The sequence below is a fragment of the Plectropomus leopardus genome, chromosome 18, assembly GCF_008729295.1.
Source record: "Plectropomus leopardus isolate mb chromosome 18, YSFRI_Pleo_2.0, whole genome shotgun sequence".
Lineage (NCBI taxonomy): Eukaryota > Metazoa > Chordata > Actinopteri > Perciformes > Serranidae > Plectropomus > Plectropomus leopardus.
The window spans coordinates 17,186,501-17,208,348 of record NC_056480.1 but is presented as its reverse complement, the minus strand read 5'-3'; the positions used below and the strand labels follow the sequence as shown (position 1 = coordinate 17,208,348).

The 21,848-nt window shown below is 40.9% G+C and overlaps 1 protein-coding gene across 2 annotated transcripts; it reads right to left on the bottom strand.

The window, feature by feature from the left end:
• On the bottom strand, positions 1 to 8,508 carry sp4 (sp4 transcription factor). Of its 2 annotated transcripts, none has more exons than XM_042506518.1 (7): positions 7,972 to 8,508; positions 7,646 to 7,716; positions 6,370 to 6,729; positions 4,455 to 5,661; positions 3,786 to 3,984; positions 3,042 to 3,241; positions 1 to 2,422 (listed from the first exon to the last, which is right to left on the bottom strand). In XM_042506518.1, the coding sequence occupies exons 1-7, from the start codon at positions 7,976 to 7,978 to the stop codon at positions 2,151 to 2,153; spliced, it is 2,316 nt and encodes a 771-aa protein (XP_042362452.1). In that variant the 5' UTR covers positions 7,979 to 8,508; the 3' UTR covers positions 1 to 2,150. The 2 variants fall into 2 exon arrangements, with proteins under 2 accessions (XP_042362452.1, XP_042362453.1); XM_042506519.1 differs by having other exon boundaries at positions 6,379 to 6,729.
• Between the last annotated feature and the right edge of the window lie 13,340 nt (positions 8,509 to 21,848).

The window sequence follows — 21,848 nt, the reverse complement described above, 5'->3', positions numbered from 1 at the left end:
TGGAATTTAAGACAGTTTTAATCACTTTATTGTCAAGTGTTATGCAGGCAAAGCATATTTTCTGCTTGAAGTTGTCCTTTTTTTCTTTTTTTATTGACATAACACGTTTGTACAAACCAGTTTTAAAAATATCAATAAACTGGGGCCTTTGAGGCTAACCTGGCAAAAAACCCATTATCAAATGTCATGGAGACGGACAAACATCTTTTAGAAAAAGATTTACAAATGAGATGTCACTACAAAATATCAAAGAAAAAAAAGTTGGTTGTCACACAAAATATTACCAAAAACATCTAAATTTGTTTGGTATCAACCTTTTCAACTTTAAAACAATAGTAACTTTTTTTGCTTTCTTCTTCTTTTGTTATTTATTTTTCTCCAAAAACACGTTATGGCGCAGAGAGAAGAAATGAACAGCAATGGTCGGACGTAGAAAAAGTAAAACAGAAGCACAAAGAGTAAAGAAGAGAGAAGCAGCACTACGGCAAAAAACTCAAACATGCTGTACACAACCTCAGAATCAACGCACACAAATACAAGTCCAGCGAAAGGCAAATAGTACAACTCAAGGATAAATAATAAATTAGCCGTACACAGCGGGGTCCTGTGTGTTAACATACTGGGAGGGGACTTTTTTTAAAAAAAAAAAAAAACAATTGATAAACTCTATAAAATAAAAGTATCCTTTAATTTAAAAAGAATGTACGCACTGAACTAACACAGAGCAACACCACCAGAAAACATCTCATAATATCCACATAGCTAAATAGCCGAACCCACTCCCACCCACAGCTCTTATCACTCCGTCTTTAGCTCTCTGTGCTGTGCTGTGCTCTCCACGTCGGCCCCAATAATGCCCCCCTCTTTCTCCATCCAGCTGACGTCCCTCTGTACAACAGCTTGTGTTAAGGCAATTGTGGTACATCGGTCACGTCGCGCGGTTAGAGGCGGAGAGGGGTCGCCACCAGAGCACAGAGAGCAAAAAGCAACATCTCTGTGTTGCTGCTGTCCAGTGAAACGTGCCGTTACATCTACCAGGTACCGTTTGATGGTAATCGAGCGTATAAAAAAATTACAAGCTGATAGACTGCAGCTGTGATGTTAAAGCCACCCTGTGGTATCTGCACATTAACAGGCTTTGTTCAGACGACAGCGCTGCTTTCAGATGTTCCCACTAATCTTAGAGCAAACTGGCTTGTTTTATTAACAGAGAAAACTTCCCCTGACAATGTAAACATGGTTTCACTAGGATTGTCATTATAGTATTGCTTTCACTACACAAACAAAGTTGTAGAAAGCTAGATTGTTTTTCTCTATAGAAACCTTTTTTTTTCTCATGGCCACTTTGCCTCAATAGGAATGCATTATTTATAAATCTTTTTATATGTGCTTTTTTTCTACTCTCTCTCTTTTTTTTTTTCTTTTTTTTTTTTAGAATAATCCCCCCTCTTCTTCAATAACAGTTTATCCGTTGACTGGTCTCGAAGGAATCAACACCTGAATCTGATCTGAGGACTAAACCTGAACCATGAATAAAACTCAAATTAGGTAGATCCTCTCTGTGACAGTGTGGGAATACAAACACACACCCATTCATACAGGTCACACACACACACACACACACACATTTATACACACCATCCCAAGACTGCCCCTGCTCTATTACTGCTCTGCAACAGCCCTGTACCATGATTGACCCTCAGCACTGTCTGACAGGTATGAAACAGGAACACAACTTTGTGCATAGAGTTAGATTCTGTTGCGATTTAGAAAATGTCTCTCCATGTTGGATGGTTTTAGATTCAGCAGGTCCCCCTGTCTTGTGCTAATCTAGACACTACTTACATTCCTTTCCTCGCCGCAAATGGAATTATTATAGATTCATTTTATAAATGCCAAACTAATCTTTCATATGTTTAAGCTAAATTTTTGTTATTATATGTGTTAGTTATTTTTAGATTGTGATGTTTATATTTGTCTGTTTCTGTTCAACACATGATCCCGTCTCTTTTGAGTCTCTTATCATGAGAGAACATTTGTAAAATGATGTAAAATCAAAACTTAAAAAAGAAACAAAAGTAGCCACCTCTTACGGTCCCTGCAAAGACTCCCAAAAAAACAGGAAGTCGGCTTTCAGCAAAGAAGCAGGCTTATTCAAACTCCTCCTCTTCCTCCTCCTCTTCCTCCAAGTGATTAGAGGTGGTGGGTGTGGCGGGGTCAGAGTCACGCGAGAGGGTCGCCACAGCGACAATCTGAGGGGAGGCGCCCAGGCCTTCAGGGGCATCTTCCTCCATGTCATCAGTGGTGATGATTGCCACTGCCGCCCCGCCTTTCTTGTTCTGGTGGGTCTTGATGTGCTTAGAAAGGTGGTCGCTGCGCATGAAGCGCTTGGAGCATTCGGGACACTCAAAACGCTTTTCTCCTAGAGGGGAGAAGACAAAGAATTAGAGATAATTTAATCAAAAAAGGACCCCTGGTTTTCTACAGAAAACCTACAGCTGTGAAAAAAAAACCTGCCCTGGTCGGTGCATTGTTGGAGCTCTGTTAGAGAACAGCTTTAATAATTATTACAACTAGATACATGTGTAGCTGTTAGGTAAAAAAAATTAATTATCTGAAAAAGTATAATTGTTTCATGAGGGATTTGAAAGAAGTTTGGGTGACCACTGAAATAATCAGTAACTATTCTGATAATTAATCAACTGTTGAAGTAATTTTTCAAGCAAACATTACTTTTTAAAAAATTAGATGAATTGCTGCTTTTGTTCAAGTTCAACAAAACATTTGAAGATGTCATGTTGGGCTCTGGCGTATTGGATTTTTTTTTTATTCATACAATAAGATTAAGTGTTGCATGAACTCTTCACACAACCCCACTTCAAAATGTCCAAACTATCCTTACAATTGTTGCTAAAAATAATGATTGGTTGCAGTCCTAGTTTGCATTCGGTGCTGGATTCAAATTTGCTGAAATGCTATCACCTCCAACCCTTCCAACGTGACCCATATCGCCAGTCTACATCTCTGTGTGTTTTTCCTACCTGTGTGTGTTCTTCGGTGTCTCTGCAGCTCGTCGCTCCTGGTAAACCTCTTGCCACAGAAGATCCAGTTGCAGACGAACGGCCTCTCGCCGGTGTGCCAGCGCAGGTGGGCCCTCAGGTGAGACGTTTTGCCGTACACCTTCCCACAGCCCTCCATGTGGCAGATGTGCTGCTTCTTCTTCGTGGGGTCCCCGCTATTCCTGCAGCACACACTTGAGTTAGGTGTGGGCTTCTAGAGGTATGTGTTTCGAAAAGCTTTTAGGACTTAAGATAAATGGGATCACAGGTGGTCTGCACTGTGTCTAGAGGGGTTACGCTGAAGTTATTTCCACACCCAGAGCTAAAATAAATGTACAGCAAGCAAACTTTGTTTTAAAACCTTCTCTGAGTGAAGCAGACAGACTTTTAAAAAATGGATTCACGGATTATTCTGGCTGAATACATTTGGTTTCTGAATATTGTCAGTCAGTGTTCTGGGTGCCGGCTCCTCATTATAAAGTGAAGTTCTGGGTGGCGAGAGGTTGAATCTCTCACTTTAGGACACAAGCCACACTGTGTTCTGACCATCTGTCATCACAAATTTTGGGAAAATCCTAAAAATGTAAACATGAGTTTATAAATCATAAACTTGGGGACATAATACTTTCTTTCTTTTAGGCTCTCAGGTTTAACTGTAGGTTAATCGTAAGAATTCGATGTCCAAAGGCCTTGTGAATGACTTGGTGCCTTGTGTTTCTGTCGTACCTTCCCTCTCCATCCCTGCAGTTCGGACAAGAGCAGGCGACCCGACGAAGCCTCTTGCTGGGCGGCCCCTCCTGATCCGATGAGCTCTGCACGGAGCCCAGCTGGTCTGGACTCATCGATGATCCTGATGCCACATTACCAACAGTGACCGTCACTGGAGATGACTGAACTTTGACCCCATCCTGACCCTGTGGTTGACCTGACAGGTGATTGAAAATAACAATGTGTGTAAATGTATTAATCAAAAATATGCTGTACAGTAACAGAGAAAGCTGAAAAAGCAGACACACGGAACTATTCAGCAGGACCTTCTGGTATCATACAACTTTAGATGGTAAATGTAAATGTGTACGGCAGAAACTAGAGACCGGAAGGTTGAAACAGTAAAGTCATCAGACATTAACTAATGTCTCACCACCAACATTGCTTTAACCCTTTGTAACCTGAGCAAATTGGTTTGATTTCTTGTAAAAACAAAGGGAGAAGGCGATGAACAACCTGAAAATAGAGGCAAAAGGAAAAAAAAAAAAGAAAACTATCCCCAAAAGTCCTGAAAAAAAAGTATACTTTCCAGGATCCAGATTTCAAAGGGTTAACTAGATTGTTGTTTATGGTGATGAATGTATTAGTCAGTACTCTTTCACACAGTTACTCTGAGTGCAGCCTTACCCTGCAGACCAGTGATGGTGAGGGGAACACCCTGCACCTGAACCCCTGCAGTGCCCAGCCCTGCGATGCTGACCGTCTGTACCCCTGAACCCGGGTTGATCTGGGCTGCGCTCAGCGTCAGAGGAGCTCCACTCAGGGAGACCAGCCCTCCGCTCCCCACTGTCGTCCCACCAGCCACCGGGGCCAGTGTCAGCTGCTGCGGCACGGCCGTCCCGAGGCCGCCCTGCAGAGAGACTCCACCGGGCAGCTGCAGTGTCTGCCAGGTGATCTGCCCGGAGGGGGACAGGGTCGGGGTACGGATAAGGACCTGGGCTGGGTTCTGGAAGGCCTGGATGGGCTGCAGGGTTTGTCCCGGGGCCAGCTGGAGGGTCTGAATGTGCTGTGGTTGCTGCTGTCCCTGGGCCTGACCCTGACTCTGTGCCTGAGGCTGCAGCTGGATCTGCTGCACCAACTGGTGCCCCACCTGGCCCACTATCACCTGCTGGATGGTTCCCGACGCATCGGTCTGGTTCTGCAACCCGTTGGCCTGGTTTTGGGTTTGAGAGTCCGCCTCACTGCTCTGCACCTGGGTGTCAGCTGCTCCACCGTCTGATCCAGCAGAGACCACTTGTGTCACGTCAGACACGCTGTCACCTTCGGCCACTACCGTCGAGCCGGTTGACGATGTTGCGTGAGCTGCCCCCGACACCGCTGTTGTTGTCACCAGCTGGTTGCCATTGGCAACAGAGAATGTGCCATCTGCTGATTGGATAAGCTGCACGGCCCCGCCCCCTCCAACATTATTTATCACGGGCAAAGCAAGGGTCATGCCACCAAGGTTTATGGGTACTGTGGTCATAACAGGAGTCTGGGAGCCCTGCAGAGTCTGCAGCTGCAGTGGGAAAGACTGTGCAGGGCGGATCTGCAGCGGGACCGTCTGATTGGCTGTACTTGTCAGGATGGCTTGCTGGTTAGCTGGCTGGAGGATAGCCTGGGTCTGGCCTGGACTCTGTGTCTGGATGAGCTGGACCTGCTCCGGTAGGGCCCCTATGGAGGCTGTCTGAGCCGGGCTGATATGGATCTGCTGCCCATCTGCAGTCTGCAGGTGAGGGATGACCTGATACTGGACCCCGCCCCCGGCATTGGGTAAGTTCTGAACCTGGATAATCTGAAACTGCTGCTGTTGCTGGTTTCCTGCAACACTGTTGGTCCCACCAACTGGCTTCACCTGCCCAACAGGAAACAACAGCGATACAATTAACAGGGTTCCTACAGTCTAAGCAAAGTCAAATTTAAGACTTTGTAACACCACATGGTATGGAGTTTAAGACTATTTTAACAATAACCCACACTGAAGACTAAAAAAAAAACCTTTAATCAATAAATTGTTGAAAATTTTGCCCAAAGATTTACTTCAACATAAAACAAGACTTTTTTTGTCAAGTTAAAAAATGAGATTTAAACTCTAGATTAGAACACAAACAATGACCAAATGTTATCATACAAGTGTGTATATAAGACGCGTGTTCACTTTTTATTTGATTGGAGGTTGGAAAAATTATATATATCATTTTGAGATTTTACAATGCAACGTCAGAAAAAAATATTCTTAATACCGGCCTTATTTATAGATTTATGAATTTAATGCCTTTAAGACTTTTTTAGGATCTGTGGGAACCCTGGTTAAGAATACAAACATTCGCAGGGGTGCCCAGTAGTTCAGTTGGTAGAAGCTACTTCCTTGCCGCAGCAGCTGCAGGTTCAATTCCAGCCTTGGCCCTTTGCTGCATGTCATCCCCTCTCCCTCCCACTTTCACACTAAAGCGGTTGTATCAAATAAAGGCAAAAGCCCCCCCCCCAAAAAAATCTCTAAAAAAAGAACACAAACATTGGCAGACAACAAAACACATTTGCTCAAACCCACTATGTTGCCCACCTCCTTCACCTTGCGTCCCCCCGGTGAGCTGTCATTGGCCAAGGTGGTGGCCACGGTAACAGCAACAGGCTGATTGGCGTTCTCTTTGGCCATAGTAGGCGCCGCTGTAATGATCTGCCAGCCGTTCCCCGTGAACTGAGCCGGGACCAGTTCCAGCTGCTGGGGCACCAGGGCCTGCCCTCCAGCGGTGTCCACCACTATCTGACCCTGAAGCTGACCTGCCTGCAGCTGAATCTGACCAGCCTGGACCTGGATCTGCTGGGCCCCCACCTGGGCCTGGGCCCCCTCCGCTCCCCCCTGTCCTCCGATCTTACTGCAGGTGGCCGCTAGCAGAGCCAACGGAGAGGGCTGCGAGGAATCCTGGAGGAGAAAGGGAAGGAGAAGGAGGGGCAAAGAGAAGAACAGTTAAACAGGAGTGACGAGGAAAGGAGGAGATGCCTGTCGGGGTTAGGGACAGACGAAAGCACGCACAGAGCTTACACACTGGACAACACAAACAAGAAGAACAATGTCTGAGTAAAAAAAGCCAGTGAACAGGTATCATTATGCACTCACACAATACACAATTTAAAACAAGGATGAGAAAGAGTAAAAAAACGAGGGGTGGGGAAAACATGGTGCAGAAAAAAGAAACACAAAAAGCTTAGAGAAAGAGAGAGAGCTGTCAGTGGAAGTGGGCGGTATTACAGGAAGCGAGTGGGTGGGCGTGTGAGAACCACATTTCTCTTTTCTCAGAACACTGGAGGAAAATGCCGCCTTCTCTCTCTCCTCCCTTTCAAAGGAACTAGGTCGCAGGCAAATTTTTAATGCTATACACCTCGGAAACAGCCTAGATTCTGTAACAAACACAACAGCGGGGAATACCATAATGCTTGTCATACAAGTTTAAACACAAAAGAATAACCGCCTGGCTGAAATTAATCTCAGAGCTATACACAGCCTGTTAAAAAAGAGCTAAGAATAGAAGTTCCACAGTTGTAGAGCCACATACCAACGCTGCAGGTCTTTAAAATAAATCCACATGCAGAATTAAATCATTTTGACCCTAATTCAAGCAGACAATTCAAAAGTACAGTGGTTGAAGTGTGACAGCCGTATAATTCAAGAGGCTCTGGTTGTTGCTCTCAGCAGGGCTGCACAGAAGCAGGAAGTGGAATTCACCAGAGAAACGCCCCCAGAGGTGTCTGGCTGGATGGGAGGGAGGGAGTACATTTTTGGCCTACAGGCAAAGCAAAAGTATGATAAACTCTTTTTTTTTTTTCCTTTTATTTTTTACCTGTGATCCAGAACTTTTCCCCTTTTTTGATGCTTTCCCTCCTTCAGTTCCAGATGATTCCTTCTTCGAGTCTGTCAAAAGAGAGTAAGATAAGAACATCTCCAGTTATTATATCATCACGGGAGAATTTCTGAAGAGCACAAAGTCCCAGGATGGGGCACAGTCATGTAAACAGATCATAATGCAGATATGGCACAACAAAGGTGATCAATAAAGGTAAAGGAGAAACCAGTAACCTCATCATCAATATCAAAGGGACTGGGAGCCTCCTATCTGTCAGACAGAGAGAGAGAGGGGTGGAGACGGAGAGGGGGGAGGGTACCTACCACTCATAACGCATTAATATACCGAGAGGGAGAGGGTGTAGTTCACGGTAGAAGGCCGGCCGGGTACAGAGGCGGAGGACGGCCTATATGTTCGGCGCTGGGCCGTGGCGGATCTGCCCGTTTGACGAAACCACCCACCGGCCAGGAAGGGCGGTGCCAAGCGCAGGCACAATCAAGCAGCCCCAAATAACGGAGATAACGGAGAACACAGTGACCGTCACCGGCCCGTCGGCCCCCTCGCAGCCCCGTCGTATGCCCCTTTTACCGGAAAGCCAGTCCATAAACGAGCAAATTAGCGCTTGTCAGAATGATATCCACAGAGAAGTTGGCGGTGTGTGACCGTGGAGGCCCACCCACTTCCATTTAAGCATCAGGACAACACCCTCTCCGCTGCTCCTGCCTGTCGCCGCCGTCTCTCTCGCCGCACGACGCGGGGACGCCTCGTCGCCGTCCGTCGTGCACCGAAAACAAACCGTCAGCAGTGTTTGTATTTTACGCGTATTCCCTTTTTTTCGTGCACAATTGATTTTTTTAAGGGAGAGATAGCTGTGGCTTTTGTGGGCGGACGCGCTCCTCCCACATATTCAGATTGGACGACGGGGCTCGGCGTGCGAGGGTCGAGATGGGAGTTGTATTTTGGTGAGGCCTCGCCTTCTCGAGCTCTATTGGGCGGCCGGAACTACAGCTCCCATGATGCTCCGGCGCGTCGGTCGGGTTGGAGCGCACGGTGTTGGTAGTCATGTTGGTGTGAGAGCGAGAGGGAAGGGCGGTGACTTGTGTGTTGTGGGGGGTTGGGCGAACGGGAAAAGGGAGGTGTGTGTGTGTGTGTGTGTGTGTGTGTGTGTGTGTGTGTGTGTGTGTGTGTGTGTGTGTGTGTGTGTGTGTGTTTGTTTCCACTCTGTACACTGGTGTCACAAGATGACAGCTCTGGTATAAAAGAAGAAGACAAAACAGGAACTGAAGTGTTGGTTTTAATTACTATGGAAAGCAGTTTCTTAAACAGCAAATAATGTCACAATGTTGCCTCCATGCTGATGCTTTTATTTATTTACCTCTTATATCTTTTCCCTCATCAGTCCCTGGTCCACTTTTTCCTATAGTGATCCATACACTGTAAGGCTGGGTTGCACAAACAAGGATTAATGTAATCTAAGTTTAGCTCTAATCAGAGTTTAGTAAAACTGTGTTTGAAATGAGTAAATCCAGATATAAAATTAAGCAGAACTCCGCACCATAAAAATTAATCTTGGTGTAGTAAAGTCAAGTTTATTTATTTAAACAGAAATTAAGTAGAATAGGGACAAGCCTCATATCAAAATTAAAAAATACAGAAATACATACATAATTAGCATGCTGTCTGCACCTAATAAGTGCAAAACAGCCACACATATAAAAACCTGTTAAAGGAAAAAGGCGCACAACTATTTTAAAATGTGCAGCTTCACTAAAATGTGGTTTCATCTCTACTTGATTAAATTAAGGCTGAAATACACATTTGATATTAATGAGGTCCATGAAGGTTTTTTGTGCTGCCGCATCAAGATCTCAAGGCCTCCAACCTCTTTCAGCAGCAATTCACATTCAAGGCAGCCCTATGTTTTGTATAAAAAATAATAACAGTGAGACAGGAAATGATTAAGCTTCAGTCTGTCTTGCTCTTTTTTATATCTTTTCTTAAAAAGAAATATAAAATCAATCACGTCTTTTTCTGCTTTGTGCATTAAGCACTGTGATTGGCTGTTAAACACTGATATCACTAAAATGTTGCTAAAATAAATAATTGTGAAAGTCAAAACATGCATAATATGACATTCTTTTGTATGCAGTGGGTGTTTAGTTAAATTAAAAGGTAAACCTCAATACTGCTGCAACTTACACTTGATCTCAACAGTACTGAGTTGATTACAACTTTACCTTTAAAACCCTTTTTACCTCAAGACACTGTACAGGCTGCTTTTCCATAACAAATGCTTTGCCCCCATTGCTGCTAGCTAGCCAAAAATTTCTGTCTGAACGGTACTCATGATGGCAGTTTCCTTAGTGAACCGGTATTTTGAGAAAAAAAATCATCAGCATCATAAAAGTTAAGCGGGTTGAGTCTACCGCTCAGCTGTCTTCAAGGAACTTTATTTGTAAAACTTAAACCTACTCAACTGCAGGTTTATAGTTAATCCTGCATCACAGTTTAAGTTGGAGTTTGAAGTTTTGGTGCTGCAGACCTAAATTTAATTTAGGTTTAGAATAAAAACTAAAGTGAGATTTAAAGAGAGGGTTAAATATAATCTTTTGTTATTTTAATCTAGTTTTAAAGTTTGGTGCAACAGAATTTAACCTTTAACCATGATTCAATAAGGTTAGTTAAGTTATTCCTTGTTGGTGTAATCCAGCCTTAGAAATAAAGGTGTTAAGAACCATACAGATTTCTACAGCCGGGGGAGAACCTTTTTGGTTCCCCGTAGAACCTTTTATTAAAGCTCCAACCAATACACTTTTAGAAGGACCTACCTAGAATCCACCTTAAAGGGTAATACATAGAACCATCTGTGGAAGGTTCCACCCAGAACCCCGTATGAGTGGTTCTACAGAGAAGCCTTCTATGATGTAATGGTCACATCCAGAACCCTCTCCGAAGTTTCTCTCCAGATCTTTCCACTTTGTAAGAGTGCTAACAAAAACCCACCCAGGGAGTTCTATCAAGAGCCCTTTAATATTCGAAGGGTTTTATCTAGAACCCACCGAGGGTGGCTCTAAAAATAGTAATTCACTGCGTTACCCATTGAGCTCTCTCCAACTAACCATGGGTTTAGTTTATAATGGAACTCTTAGTCTTACAAAGAACCCTTGAAGAACCGTTCTTTTAAAAGGTTCTGCCAAACTGTTGTGTAATTTCGGTTCATTTAGATGCTTATGAGGTAGAAAACCCCTTACAGTATTTTGCCAAGTGGATTGAAACAATCAGTCTACTATTTTACCAACCTTTCCCTTTTCATTTTTCATACACTTAGTTGTTTTTATCCATTTTCTTTTGATTTTGACTTATCTGTTTTACTTTGCTGCCTTTATGAATCAGATGGATGGGAATTTGACTGCCAACTGTGGTGCCAAAGGGAAATTTCTATATTTACATTGATTCTAGGAAACACAGCTACATGTTGTTGTAGTAGGCCTATATGATCCTAGGCAGCGGCTTGTCCTGCCCAGTTTGTCCTCTTCTTTAGAGAAACTCTCACCGAGTGAGGAATGGCTTTAGCCAAGTGCAGTCACAGCCCCGGTTCATCGAGCAGAAAACATCATTAGCTGGCAGCCAACTGAGGATATGCCCCTGGCACACAAGGGAAATATTTAGGCTCATAGGCTGTCAGGCAGAGCAGTAGTCGGCCAGAGTGGCACTGTTGCTCTAAGATGGACCCAGTCACTTTACCATTGAGTCAGGAGGATTCTGAAAGTGGTTCAATAGTGTGAAGTCAGGAAATGTAGGACATCAAGTAAAATGGGACAAATAAGATTTTACATCTTTGGCACTTTAAGTATTGGCAGCCAGTCACCAAACATCTTATTGAGTTGTTGCTGTGTCCTTTACATGTAACAATCATTTTTATTTGTCTGAGAGGACGGCAGGGCAAAGAGTCCAAAAATGATTGGTCCCAGGACTTGCAAGGTAAGCCATGTGGCATGTTGAGTGTCACTGCTAAAACAGTTGGGGTATAACTACAAGAATGAATGTAGGATGTTGCATTTATTAAATGCTTTATTTAGAATCAAAATATTTTCACAATACATTTTACTTTTTATATAAAGAAGGCTTTGAGTCAGTGCTTAGTGCATCTAGATGAAGTGGGACAAACATTAACCAAAAATTGGACATGAAATCAGCACGGCTTATATAACTGTGTGCCATCCTTTTTTTTTATGATGATGCAGTCATTTAAAAAACAAACAAACAGAATGGTCCCATTTTACCTGAACATGTCATCGTAGTGCAGGGGTTATTAATGTGTTTAAAGGTCTAACGTTTCTGAATTATTTTACTTGGCAACATATTTTCTATATATAGAATAGAAATAGAAAAATAGCAGATATCTATAGCAAGCTCTAAAAGTAACACTTAAGTTAATATTCAGATTTTTTGGGTCGTTCTCTTGGTAATCTACCAAAAAGTGTTAAAAATGACCTGTCTTCACCCTACTGATAATAAATTGCTACTTCTGTTTTTTTTTTGGTGATTAAAATAAAATATGTCAACGCGGAAAATCCGAGTTACAAGTGTTTGATTTCAACTTTCCCAGGCTGGTTAATATAAACATATAACTTGATACAAAATCTACAAGATAACTTGTTGATTTTTATGTGGAGTAGGCCTACTATCATGTTGCAATATTTCTTATCAAGACCTCAGGAGTTTAACCCGTTGAAATCTGAGCAAATTGGCTTCATTTCTTTATAAAAAAAAAACATGGAAAGAATGCAATCAGGAGAAAGGACCCAAAAAATGAGCAAGAAATTTGTAAAAAAAAAAAAAAAAAAAAGATGCAGGAAAATGACCTGAAATTAGAAAAAAGAGAGAGAGCAAAAGAAGAAAGAAGAAAGAAAGTAACTGAACAAAAAGAAAATGACCTGAAAAAAGTTCTTATAATAAGAATGAGTAATATGCATAATATATGATTTGATCTCATTTTAGACATATCATTAATTAATCTAATTTAAAATAATAATACTTATTCTATAATTATATCCCTAGTCATTTGATAATATATATACATAGCCTACATTTTCCTGTCATTTTTATTTTATGTTCTATTTTTTTGCAATTTGCCGAACATCACATACCAAGTTGCTGACTGCCGTTTTTTGCCATGTTTTTCAAGAAATCCCAATTTCAAAGGTATAAAGACTTGCAAAAGGTGTTTGAACGCTATGCAGGGTTTAAAGGGTTAAATTCTGACTTTTCCTCATCAGTGGCCGAAAGAGCAATAACTGTATTGAATATGGCTGCTGCTACAGGCATGATCATTTTTCTACTTCTGTGGTTTCTTTTCAATCATGAGACCGCTAGTAGTCTAAGTGTGTTTTCACATCCAAACTACACACCACACACGCGCGCACGCACACACACCTGGGGTGGCCCAGAAACATACATACACACACACACACACACACACACACACACTGTAATTACTGCGGAAGCCAAGTGCCTTGTTCCCGCCCCCTGGGCCACTCGGCAGGGCGTTGCTAGGCAACGAGGTCTGGTCTGAAGGAGGGTTGTTGTCTGTGTGTGATGGTGGTGATGGGAGGGGGTGTGGTGAGAGAAGGCTATCGTCTGTGATAGATAGCTGTGCCACACATAAGGAAGCACATTTCCAATAGTCAGTGCTACATAATGTTATACTGAGAAATGTGTTCACAACAGCATTAATACTCAAAAAAGTCATATTTAACCTTTAGTGATCATCCTCATAACAGAAGTCCTGGGGGGACTCCACACATTAAGCTTATTTTATAGCCTAGATCAGCAAAAGGTAGAGAATTAATATCTGATAAATTGATATTATCATGATGTTAAGTGAAAGTGGCTGTAGTACTTGTTTTTAGTTGCTGCCACTAGATGGCGCCATATACCAGCTGAGGCTCCATGCTTATTACAATCAGCTTTCTCAATGGAAAAGGTGCATTGGTGAATGAAATACTCAGACCTTTTACTTTCGTAAAAGTAGCAGTATCACCCTGTAGAAATATGCTATATCAAGTGAAACATGAACAAAAAATCTGCATTAAAAACTTCACTGAAGTAAAAGTGCAAAAGTATTTGAATCTAAATATTGCCTACGTAACCCTTTGAAACCTGTGCAAATTGGCTAGACATAGACATAAGTATAAAACAGTCACAATAAAATACCTAAAAATAAGTAAAAGAGGAAAAAAGAAAAGTTGAAAAACAAACAAACTAGAAATAACCCGAAAAAATGCAGAATATATATATATATATATATATATATATATATATATATATATATACCCCCTCTAATATATTATATCATCATTTATTACATGTTTTATATTTTGCATTGACTACATAAATTCGCAAAGAAACTAGTGACGAGAAAAAAAAGTTCTCTCCAAAATATACAGTAGAAGTATAAAGCAGCATAAAATGGAAATTCTAGCGTATAGTATATTTAAGCGTATAGTACTTGAATAGGCTTAATGTACCACTCCTCACCGCTGAAAAAAGTATTCAAAATACTCTAGTTCAAGCAACACAATGTTCTTAAAGTTTCAAGGTAAAATAGTTTTATTATGTATTTTCTGTTATTGCATTATTATTTATGTATCTAAATGTTGAAAATCATTGAGCCGGAGCTAACTTTTTTTACAGCATCGTTAGGTAGCTAAATCAACAACACTGCATCGTATTTGATTTTGATTATTTTGTTTTGTGTGCTAAATGAATACTGCACCCGCAGAATGAGCGTTTGTTTATTGTGACGACCCCTCCGCTCCACTAGGTGTGCCTGTTTTCCTGGATGCGGTTTGTCTTACAGGATCCGGATCAAGGCAGAGAGGGTCGTCGTTAAGCTCACGAGCCTCACCTGGGCCCGGTGTGGTTCCTGACATGAGAGCGCACCCTACCTCCAGTAGACTCCCAGATCTCTACCCAGTAAATCAATATGTTCACTGTTTCCCGTGGAGCCATGCAGGAAAAAACACGTTTTCTTCACTAATTCAAGGTAACACAGCGTGACTAAGTGATAAAGGAATGGTCTTTTTTGTGTTAAGTATCCAAGTCTAAAGCTGTAAAGTGCGTGTCAGTATTCCCCCCTACAATGTGATCAACACAATGAAGAAGCATTAAAATGAAAATATTCCAAGTACAAGTACTACAAAATTTTAGGCCAACATCAGTACTTGAGCTAATGTACTTTTAGTCAATTTGGATCTTTCAAAAGAAAATAATATTTAGATGAATGTGCCATAACTCTGTTAGCTCTGTTAGCTGCTTGTGTGTGAGGAACTAAAAGGCGTCTCTCTCATACTTCTATGGCAAGTGTGGTTTAATCAGCCTTTATTCCAATGAACAGGGTGGAGGAAGTATTTTTACTTGAGTAAAAGTAGTCAATCAATCAGACTTCATTTGTGTATCACTTTTCATACAAAAACAAAACTCAAATGCACACAAGCACGTGGATGAAAAAGCAAGACTTTGTAATTAAGTAAAGCACTTAAATAAGATTACTCAAACACCAGGCGCTGAGGAAATGTTACCATAAGTGAGGAAACAACAGAGGCATAATAATAATAATAATAATAATAATAATAGAGGCATAATAATAATAATAATAATAACAATGATAATGATAAATACACTGTAGTAGTAATACTACAGTGTAAAATACTCTGTTTCAAAATCTCTACATTCAACACAACACTACATTACATTAGTAAAAGTACAAAAGTATTAGCATCAAAATATACCTAAAGTTCCAAAAGTAGAAGTACTCATGCAGAATCATAATTATTTATACAATTATTTCTTCATCACTTTAATGTTGCAGCTGGCAAAGGTGGAGCCACTTCAAATAAATCTACTGCTGGGTGGCTTAACCTATTAGAATATATGATAACCTTTTTGAAAATGTAGATAACTGATACAAAACATTTTAAAAAGTTTTAAAGTAAATGCTGTGGAATAAAAATGAAACATTTAGCACTGACATGTAGTTGAGTAGAAGCAGTAAGCTGCATGAAAAGAGAAAAACAAAGTAAACTGTACTTAAGTACAGTACTTGAGTAAATGTATATAGTTACTTTCCACCACCAGCAATTACATTAGAAAAGGAGAGTTAAGTTCACAGCGCCATCAGGTTCATGAAAGCAGACATACATGCACAGTATACATATTGCACAGTACATATATTTCTTTTGACTACAGTGCAGCCCTTACAATAGGTTTGGAAACATATTGATAACAAAACTACTGAGCAAGCTCCAAACAGAAACTACAGCTTAGTGTGGAAACAAATCTGCAGGTCAAGATTTGAGAACATCAACAGATAAGCATAGATCAAAAGAAGAAAGAGCAAATGAAGCCAGATTTGTGAGCATTTTAGACACTTTGAGCCCATGAAAAAAAAATTGTGACTCGATTTTAGCAAGCAGGAGGGTTTACTTTCTATCTTTAAAGCTGTGCACTCTCAGATTTGGCAGGTTGTATCTCTTAAATGCAAACTCCAACTGAGAGCAGAGCAAAATGCCTTTGATTTGACTGTGAAAGTTAAGTGTCATCCTGATATGTTAAGCGCCCAGAATCAGCTGGAATATAGCTACTGTTTGAGAGCAGGAACTGAACATGTTAATGAGCTTATTTCTGCATGTTCTACAATATTGATATGAATACTGATCGAAGCTAAGACTTCTTTTGTGCCCAGTCAATAGTTTGTTTGTTTAAAAAAAAATATATATTTCAGAGTAATTATATCAACATTCTCCCCAGAGCATGATTTATAAGTTTGAAACATGAGGGTGTGTGTGTGCACAGGAATGTAAAGTTGAAATGGTGCACCTACGTGCAAGCATGCTGGCGAGTGAGTCAGTGCAGTTATGTTTTTTTTTTTTTGCGTGATATCCCCAAGCTTCGCGCACTCATATGCGTAGGTGTGCATTTGTCACACGGGGCCTCGGCGTCAGGATGTCTCCCTCTCCTAAAGGTGAAGTTGTAAAGACAAAGAGATTTATGAGTTGTAGCATGAGTTATTCTGTTGGCAGATGCCTATGTTGTTCATACTGTGTGTGTGTGTGTGTGTGTGTGTGTGTGTGTGTGACAGGTGATAAAAGACAAAACTTTTTTCTCCAACAAACCATAAGCTGTTGATAGATAGATAGATAGATAGACAGACAGACAGATAGATAGATAGACACACAGATAGATAGATAGATAGCTAGATAGATAGACAGACAGATAGTCATTCTGTGTAGTGACAGCAATGTGAATGACAACAGGTGATGTCACTGCTTTTCTGTGGCTCATCGTGACTTCCTACTAGTATTACACAAACAGTTTGGGGTGATTGGGAAACTGTAGCTGTAAATTTAAATTGTTTCTATGAATGAAGTATGCACACAGTAACCTGAGGAGATACATCCTGGCGTGATAGGAGATTTTTTATTATTATTATTAATCCTGGAGACATGACACATCACATAACACTGAACTGGGCTGGCATGAAGCTCTGTGAAAGTTGGCCGCATCTCACTTTAATGATAGTTGACTGATTGATGCTTCCTGGTGTCTGGATCAAGTGGAAAACAACCAGTGAGTCTCAATGGGCATGGTGCCAGTTTAGGGTGTGGGTGGGAAATGTGTCTAACCCAAACCTTTGTCAAGGAGAATTTTTCTCTCTGTGGTTGGATGTTGTTGGATTTTTTTGTTTGTTTTTTAGCACACGTGACTTCACAGTGTATCCATTGTTTATGTTTTTAAAAGCTGGCTGGAAAGTTCTCCTGTAGATAAAATTATTAATTACCACAAGTTTTGAGCATTTTTTTGTGACATCAGATGCCAGTGTTCACACCCTTCATTATGTCTGTTGGAAATGTTACAAGACTGATAAGGCTGACATGGGCATGTGTGTGGGTGTATCAGTGGGATAAAATTTGACACATTCTGTCAGTTCCCAAAACATTTGTTGAATATGGTTTAATTGTTTGGAATAATAATTTTTTTAATGCTTTGAAATAAATGTGTCTGATCCAGTGTGCATGCGTGTGTGTGTGTGTGTGTGTGTGTGTGTGTGTGTGTGTGTGTGTGTGTGTGTGTGTGTAGAGAGAGAGAGAGAGGGGCGTGCCAGTCTCAGATGTGTTTCTGGAGAAATTCTTTTGCAATTACCCGGAACACCAGAGTGCAGAGCGGAATGTTAACCACGGTTGTCATGGTAGCCAACAGAGAAACGGCCAATCAGTGGCTGGATGGCAACGCATCACAGAGGCTGAGCATCAACTTTGACTTAAAATAAAACTCTTGAAGACCTCCAAGGAGAAAAACCTTGATCAATTCAAAGAAGATATTACAACTTGTTTCATTTCAACACTCAAAAGATCCAATTCAACGTCTTTGTGAACAGTGCACTTTGTATATTGTATTCAGATAAGAAGTTCTTATTCTTCCTCTAGATTTAATGTGGGACAGTGAGATAATTAATGAGTGAATCTGGGCTCTCTGCGGAGGAACGTAGTTTTAATTGGACATTACAATTTGCAACAAATGGGGAATTCTAAACGAAACAGTGATTGCTAAATTTTAATAACCATATGATGAATGAACATAAGTCACATTTCTCCTTAAAAAAAAATCATAAAAGTGAGGGTGACCAGATCATTTTTAACACTGAGCAATTAATTTCCTGCATTCAGGTGAATATTTATGCAATAATTTTTGCCTTTTCTGAATCAGTTTACAGTGTCAATGTCAACATAAGAGAGAGTCAGACATGTCCCATGCATCCCCCGTTATTTATGCCTTTATGCATTTGTTAGTGAATAATAGGAAATGGATGTGATGGTTAGAGCAAATCATAAATAAAAACGCAGGCTTATGCTTTTCATTTCTGCATTTAAATGAAATTATAAAATATTGCATTTATACAATTTATTGACTAAGAAGACAAATAGCTTGGAGCTTCCAAGCTAACATCTCTACAAGACAACATCATGGTTTTATTAATAGAGCATGATTTTAGATTCATCAGTAACCGTTAAATCAGTGTTTTTGTCATTTCAACTCAATCCATTCCTGTAAACACACTGTATAATGGCCCTTAAAGCCGCAATCCATTACAGCTAAAACGAGATTGATTGAACAAGCTGATTGATAGATACCCAATATTTTTGGGTTTTAAACTATTGGTCTCACTAAACAAGTGGTGTAAGGTAATGCTGTAGATCGCAGTACAGTAATGGGCACATTGTGTTACATTATAACAGAATAGGTACCAAGCATGGGCAGGTTATGAAACAATGGGCCCTTGACTACAGATATGCAAAGTGCCACCACCTTTAGGAGTGAGACACACAGACTTTGTGGTGTTTTGTCAATATTTTGTGTGTCCTCAACGGCCCCCTTCAAACTTTTGGCCCTTGGTTCTGTGTGGAGGACGCTACAGTTTAATTCCGTTATTTTTTAAATTTCAAGATTGTTATCCCCTTATTCCTTATAACTTCACATCTTGTTCCCTTATACCCACATCAGCGCATACAGTGCTGGTATGCAGTTTGAAGAATTACGCTGTATGTTGGGTCATTTTTGTTGCCATTTTATGAACCTAAACATGACTTTATCAAGAACTGTTTGGTAGATTTATCAATAATGTAATCCTACCATTCATACTTAAAACGGCTCTCATTTTTTACATTCAGGGTACAATTATGACACCAAGGCCGACAACTCTGTCATCATTTTGATATACAGTCAGTTACGAGTGATTGTGAAATACTGAACAGATGTCCCTGAATGACATAAATAGGTCACTTACATGTTGAACTACTGCTTTTCTTTGGTGTGCGTGCAAACATGACTCAAAGGATGAGAACTGACTAACTGTTTACTGCTCTGTCTACAGCTTTCTTCTAATAACAACAGTGAGGCCAAGAACTGGACGTAATTACAAGTGCTGCGATTCAGATGACACCTTCAAAGACTCAGTCTGAATGACCAGAATGTGCAGAATGCGTTTGCTGGCGACGACTTCAGGTATTTACTATATGCACTCATCTGTGCCTCTGCATTTCGCACATCTGTGTGTTCATACATCAGCTCAGGTACCACCCCAGATTAGATTAGATCAGATTTCACTTTATTGTTATAAATAATTCTGAAATTTGTCTCGCATCCCAGGATGTCAGCTGTTTCACACAAATACCCATAAATACAAAAATACAAACAACGCTTAACCTAACAACAAAATCATACAATAAATGGTGCAAATCACCACAAACATTACGAAAAGTGGATAGAGTGCAACATATTACTCATATAATACTAATTCCCTGTTACATTCAGTATTTGACTCAGGCACACTGAGGCTACTTAGAAGCCATACTATGATTTAATAGGTGAACAGACTGAGGTACAAAGACTTTCTCAGCCTGTTCAGTCAAGAATGTGTGGATCTAAATCTCCTGTGTGATGGCAAAAAGTTATATTCTTCAAATAACGTGCAAGATGATATTAGAGACATTTTATGTGCACCAAAAGGGGGGAAAAGTCAACCTACGGTCAGCCTCCAGAGGTATCCGACCCCAGAGGTTCAGAGGTCACGACAAAGAGCTCCTTAGGACAGGAGATGAGATGCTCTAAGATGTATCATCATCAGGGGAGATACAGGAGCAAAACCTTGAACTGAACTCTGAGTTAAACTGTGACCCCATAAATCATGCATTAAGCTTAAGTTTTAAGCGTATATGAAAATGTATAATGATTTATTCAGCTGTCGGCAAATAAGGAAGTAAAATGTAAGATTGAAGTTTGAAATTATTAGAGCTGACGCTGCAAAAGCAAATTTTAATTAGATGACTGTATTCTGCAAGAAAAAGAGCCTCCTAATAATGTTTTTTTAAATTTTTTTTTTTATAGTTCATGACACTGAAACCTTTTTTCTTTGTTAATGAGAGGGGCGGGTGTTATTGAGAAATGCATTTCAAAAGAGAATGTGCTCTCCATTATCTCACCATTACAACTCCACTTCACAAATGCAGCTGAACTGAAAGACACAGAATTAAGCTGAATTGAAAGACTATTAAAGAGGATGGGACCCATGCTGTGCTTTCAGACAGTGAGCAAGCGTGTGTTTAAACAGTCTCTTTGAAGCCAAATGTGAAATGATTAAGTCCGCTTAGAAGTGTGTGTGGCTCTTCGGTGTGTGTTTGTGTGCATGGACCTCTTTGAAGATGGTACTCTTGTACGAGTTCAGGAAGACCTTTACAGCGGTGCTAAGTGGAGGGTGCAGCACGCCATAAAGATCCAAGATAAGTGTGTGTGTGCGTGTGCGTGTGTGTGCGTGTGTGTGTGTGTGTGTGTGTGTGTGTGAGATTCAGTGCAGGACCTGACATGACTTGTGGGGTCGGTTGAGCTGACGCCAACCCCTTGTTTCTGGCTGTCTGTGTATGTCCTGAATGACAGCCCAGAGGCAGTGCATGTGTGTGCGGTTAGGTAGGAAAAGAAGCGTTTCATGTTTGACGGGAACCATCAATAAAACAGCAACCATGAAATCAACTCAAAACCACCTGAACCTGGCCCGAGAATGTGTGTAAGAGTGTGTGTGTGTGAGAGAGAAACAGCAAGAGGTCGAGGGAGAGTAGAGGATGTGTGTTTTTTAATTCTTATTTATCCACCCTACCCTGATTGATGATGACCACATAAAGTTTGTGTGTGTGTGTGTGTGTGTGTGTGTGCGCGTGTGTGCGTGCATGCGCGCAGAGATGATTTAAACGCCCCTTATAGTGCACACATTTTCAGCCAAATCTTGGGGTGTTTTGCATTTCTTTGTGGAATAAATTAACAATTTGTTGCACTGCAATTAGCATGAAAAAGCAGGCAGCTTTTTTCCAGTCAATTTAACATCAAGCCATCTCTCGGTGCTTTTCTTAACCCCCTCTCTTCCTCTGCTCCCTCAGCCCCCCAATTTTATGGCAGGCATTGTGGAGAGGTGAAGCGCTATGAGTGGGAGGAGTGATGGTTAACCAGGAACATAGCATGAATAGTGTGTGTGTGTGTGTGTGTGTGTGTGTGTGTGTGTGTGTGTGTATCTGCAAGCATATTTATGTGCCTATCTGGGTGTTTTTCTAGTAGTTTGTGTTGTAAAGTGCTTTAGTTCGCAAAAAATAAGTCA

Coding starts and splice junctions, on each gene's coding strand:
- sp4 (XM_042506518.1), bottom strand. Junction 6,730..7,645: donor GGAAAAGTTCTGGATCACAG/GTAAAAAATAAA, acceptor TTTCTCCTCCAG/GATTCCTCGCAGCCCTCTCC. Junction 3,242..3,785: donor TGCAGGGATGGAGAGGGAAG/GTACGACAGAAA, acceptor TGTGTGCTGCAG/GAATAGCGGGGACCCCACGA.